This window comes from Aplysia californica, unplaced genomic scaffold (assembly GCF_000002075.1).
Source record: "Aplysia californica isolate F4 #8 unplaced genomic scaffold, AplCal3.0 scaffold01263, whole genome shotgun sequence".
In the NCBI taxonomy this organism is placed as follows: Eukaryota; Metazoa; Mollusca; class Gastropoda; order Aplysiida; family Aplysiidae; genus Aplysia; species Aplysia californica.
The window spans coordinates 65,681-70,848 of NW_004798533.1; the positions used below are offsets into that span (position 1 = coordinate 65,681).

A 5,168-nucleotide genomic window follows, 5' to 3' on the forward strand; every position below is an offset into this window, starting at 1 on the left:
TCTCTCTCTTTTTTCTCTCTCTCTCTTTCTCTCTCTCTCTCTCTCATTTTCTCTCTCTCTCTCTCTCTCTCTCTCTCTCTCTCTCTCCTCCCCCCTCCCTCTCAGCCAGCCTCCCAAGTTATCTGTTTTGTGTTGATGGTAGAGTGAAACAGTTGAAATATTATTACATTTTTATGCTAGTTGCAGAATGGCTGTTATCTTGTTTGACCGGCTATGAATTAACTCAAGATGAACATTCTCACAGGGCGAGTATCCAGACACAGAGGTGCTGTGGCTTATGACCAAATCATGGAACCATGGACTACAGTATTTCAAGTGAGACGAATAACCTGTGCACTGTGCTGTGAATGACTGCAGATTTACTGTGTTAACATTGAAATGTGCTCAGTAAAGTCTTTCACCTAACCTAGTTTAAATGTAAATAAACCTATTCATAGCTAGCTGATCATCAGACATGTTTATTTTAGTGCTGTCAAAGAATGTCTCTTTTTAAAAAATGCGCACTTTAATTTTATCTCATCCTGTCTGTAGTGGTTTCAGTATTTCGATTTTCAATGTGAGGATAATTGTAATATTCATGTCTTAGGTTTATATATATCTAAATTTAATTTCAAGTTTTGAAAACTGTATGGATAAAATTTAGCTTGGTTACTTCACTGTAAGGCCTGTGTTCCACCTCCTGACCCAGTGCACTCTTTCACATACTGCAGCTTGTGCTCTCATGAATACACAAATGCAGTGACTCCCTCTTATGCAAGTACAGTCTCACGTTCTTATGAGCACACGTGAGCATGCCACTCTTACTGGTACCCCCATCTACACACACTGTCAATATTCATGTGCCCCGCCCGGAGCTCAAACAAACAGTTGCATGTTCCTCACATTTAGTCTGACATATGTACACATGGCGTCGGTGGCCTAGTGGTTAGGCTCTCGGACTCGCAACCGTAAGGTCGTGGGTTCGAATCCCGTCAGGGTCCCGACGTTGTGTCCTTGGGAAAGGCACTTTACACGAATTTTCCTCACTTCACCCAGGTGAAGTTAGTGTTTGAGCGCTTAATCGGCTGCTTGCACTGTATGCTTCTCGGGAAGCTGAGAATGTTTCGGAGTGTTCTATGGTCTGCTGGGGTAATAATATAGTGTAAAGCGCATAGAGCCTGCTGTTGAGCGGGGATATGCGCTATACAAATGCTCTCTATTATTATTATTATTATTATAAACTCCTTTTATATTGGTGCGCTGCATCCCTTTGTTGTTGAGTGTGGTTGAAGGGCGAAAGTGGTAAACCTCACTTCTGTTCTTTTCACCTACTGTTCGTCTGTCTTTTTTCCCCCTTTACTAAATGAGTGATATTGTGTTGATGTGCTAATCTTTTCTCAAACGAACTAACAAACTTCCTCAGTTGTGGCAAAACGAGGGAGGCAGAGCTGTGGTGCAGTATGAGCATGAAGCTACTCAAGTACACAACATCACGGGCCTCCTATGAAGACCAGGTCAGTTAGCACTGAGTGCTACAATAAACTGTTTTTTTAACCCTGTCTGTATGCCCTTGGGTCATTTTGTACCTCCGGGGTTGTATTCTTCACATTTTGCAATACTTCTAGTACCAAGATCTCTTTGAAACTTTCAGTATTTCTCAAAAAGTCATTTTTACAGACTGTTTGCAAAGCGTACGGATCGGATTAACAAGTAAATTTCCCCTTTGGAAAGGGGTGTCACAGAGTTCCCAACGTCGTATGGATACGATAGTAAAACACGATAGTATGGATAGTGTTAAGGACTTCACTGAGCCTATTACAGCATAGTTGACCGAGACAAATAAAGGATCTTTTTACTGAAAAGAAAAATATTTTTTCTCAAACAGGAAGCAGGGGAAAAGAGATGATACTGGTAAGACATTATTTTGGGAATAGTAGGATAAAGTGAAGAAAAGGTAGACACTAAAGGTATACTGCAGAAGGCAAATACAATACTAAAAAAGTGAAAAAACAAAAGTAAAGAAAGAAAAAAAGATCAGAACAAACATAATCATGTGAGATGTTGCTGTGATGGGTGATGAGAGTTACCTCAAAGTACAACTCCGTACAATTCAAATAACTTTTTCCTCACTTTAGTGCATATGTCACGTTATCTTACAAAAGATGAGGAGGGGGATGAGTGAGAAGATTTTGAAAAGGAACGAAATAGGGAAATATACTTGGCAATGGTGAGGATGAAACATTTAAATTTCTTGTGTTCATGCTTTCAATTCTACTACCTTTTTCTGGTTTATTTGATTACTCTGTGTTTATTCTCTCTCTCCCTTCCTCTCTCTCTCTCTCTCTCTCTCTCTCTCTCTCTCTCTCCCCCTCTCCCTCACTCTCCCTACCTCCCTCTGTTTCTCTCTCTGTCTCTCTTTCTCTCTCTCTCTCTCTCTCTCTCTCTCTCTCTCTCTCTCTCTTTCTCTCTCGTGTTGAGACGTTCAATATCATTTACCTTTTTATGGTTCATGCGTTAACTTTGCGTTCATTTCCTCAAAACAGTAAGCTATATCTGTTGCTTTATTTGCCAACTGTGTCCCTGTAGATGGTGTCTGTGTATGGAGAGATGATGACTCGCCTGGAGCAAGAGCAGTCAGACAGAGGCAGCAGACTTGAGGAATGACAGAGTTGACCGTCAATATGGTAGCTGACAGTTGTCCTCGATAGAAGGATCAGATCTTGTATGTTTTTTTTTTTACATGTTCACTTTATTAACCCCTTCACTTCATCTTGTATGGGTTTTTTTTTTTACATGTTCACTTCATTAACCCCTTCACTTCATTGACTGTGATTTTCTCGGGGCCTTATAAGTGTTATAGAGTAGGCCTTGCTGTTGAGGTGTTAACGATGATTGGTGCGAATTAGCCAACTCTGAAATTGAATTTTTTTGTTTTAACCCTTTTCTTAGATGTTAACCCTATCTGTACTTCGTATGTTAACCCTATCTGTACTTCATATTCATATGATCCTGGGAACTCTGTGCCCCCACTTTCCAAAGAGGATATTCAGATCTACTCGTTAATCCGATCCGTACGCTTTGCATAGCAGTCTGTTAAAAGGATTTTTTGAGAAAATACTGAAAGTTTCAAAGAGATCTTCGTACTAGAAGTATTCTAAAATGTGAAGAAATGACCCTAGGCGTACGGATAGGGTTACACATCATGTGTAGATGTAATTTTCTCCTTGAAGTGAATGCGATATACACCAAAAAAGCTCTCTAATTCTTGTAAATAAAATAGATAAGGTCTCTTAAATTTCATTTAATGACAAAAATAAAGAGTCCGGTATGTTTTCTTTTTTCTGTAAAATAAGCGTTTTTGGAGTTTGCCTCTTATTGGTTATTCCCAGTACTTATGGTTTTGTTACCTTGTCTCTGTAGAATATTAACTGCCTCTGAATTGATCAGTTGCTTTTTCATCAATAAAATAAGAGGGTGTCCATTTGCCACCCTTTTTTCTGTATTCTGAGCCTACTTGTTCCTTCCTTTCTTGACACGACTCTTTTAGAAAGTTTTTTGTTTAGTACATATGGGTTATTTATTGTGTGTGAGTGACATTTTTTAACCATTTTTTTTTCTCTTTCTGTGAAAAGGGGCGTGTATAACTAAATTCTCTCCTGCAGGGAGACGGGAAACCCTTCTGTGTCTGATGCGACACAGGTTTTACCATTAACTACATATACTAACAAAATGTCTAAAATTGTTTCCTTTCACGTCCTTTCCTGCTCTCTAGCAATATTCTGTCGTCTGCCGCTCCACTTTCTGCCCCCACCCCTCACCTCCTTTGCCCCCTACTCTGGGCTCCTAACTCTTTCTGCAGCCTTTCTACTGATTCTCCTTGGCTCTTTCTTACTGCTTTCTTTCATCAACACCATTGATCTTCTGGTAGGAAAGATCTATACCTAGCCTTCTCGGACAAGGACGAAAAATCTCAGAGGGCTCGTGTGCAAGTTGCTCACGTTAAAGATCCCTTGGTGGTCTAAAATTGATAAGAGTTAGGCTTAAGCCGCCACCTGCGCAAAATTCAAAATTCCCTGCCTACTTAAAATGTTAGGTGTGTTCCGCGCGCTCATATGACCTTATGCAGTTGCGAGCGCCGTAAAACACTTACAAAAACAAAAAACAAAAAAGAGACGGGGATACAGCTTGCAGATCGGACATGCTGTCCTTGATTCCACCCCTCAACTAGATAAAGGCTTTCTTTTGCCATTAAATTGATTGTGTCCCTTGTGTATGGTTTATTCTTTCATCCATGGGAAAGAATACTCGGATGTTGAGAAATGAAGAGATTTGACTTGATTACGTCCCTTTAATAATATTTCTTCCACAGTGAGTTCTTTCTGGTGTGATATTATAGCCTACGCCGGAACCATATAAGATTTGCACAAACATTTCGAAAACGTCCATAGTAGTATTAACTTCAAATTATTTATCTGTTCGTCTATCATTTATAACACTAAATAAACAAAAAAGCCACCCTATCCGGTATAGTTCTGCATTTACTCGTGTCTGACATTCCTCCCCTCGTCAAGAAAAAAATTGGTGAGAGAATTTAATCCGTTATCTTTGCCTGTCATGCCCACATCCCCCCAGCCACTTCAGGCTTCTCAATAAACAGAAATAGATTTAGTTTCAGGCTTCTTATATTACTAATAGCAATAGATCCAATCATGGAGTGAAGACATTACTACAATACAGCATGCACACTGCTTACCTGCGCTGTATTTGATACCATTCAGCAGTGGCAGGTAGGCCTGGGTCGAAGGACGCAGAGTGAGCTCTGTAATAGTACAGTCATGTAGCACGCTCAACTGCAGAACGTACGAACTTGGTTCGATGTCCATGTATATCGTGGTTTTCTTGAACTTTGAAGACTAAGAGACCATCATTGCTCTCCGGCCTATGATGAGCTGAGTCATGTTGGAGATGAACTACTCTAAGGGTTGGGTTCCTAGATCTCTGAGCTGTCGTAAATTGTGCTGCGGTGAAGAGGGACTATTTGCGGTACATTATCATTATGATGATCCCTTCTTCGAAAATATTTATCGATTTATACATTTATTTACTTTGACCTATTAATTAATTAGTTAATTAATTGATTTGATTTGATTTGATTTTTGATTTTTATTATTTTATTATTATTATTTTAT

At 39.6% G+C, this 5,168-nt stretch overlaps 1 protein-coding gene across 1 annotated transcript in view; it reads left to right on the top strand.

The window, feature by feature from the left end:
- Positions 1-2,653, top strand: part of LOC101847927 (testis-expressed protein 11) — a gene marked incomplete in the record, with an annotated part of 25,662 nt that extends 23,009 nt beyond the window's left edge. Inside the window, 3 exon segments of the mRNA XM_013090403.2 lie at positions 245-315; positions 1,403-1,493; positions 2,566-2,653. Of these exon segments, the coding sequence (XP_012945857.1) occupies positions 245-315; positions 1,403-1,493; positions 2,566-2,643 (240 nt within the window).
- Positions 2,654-5,168: the final 2,515 nt, after the last annotated feature.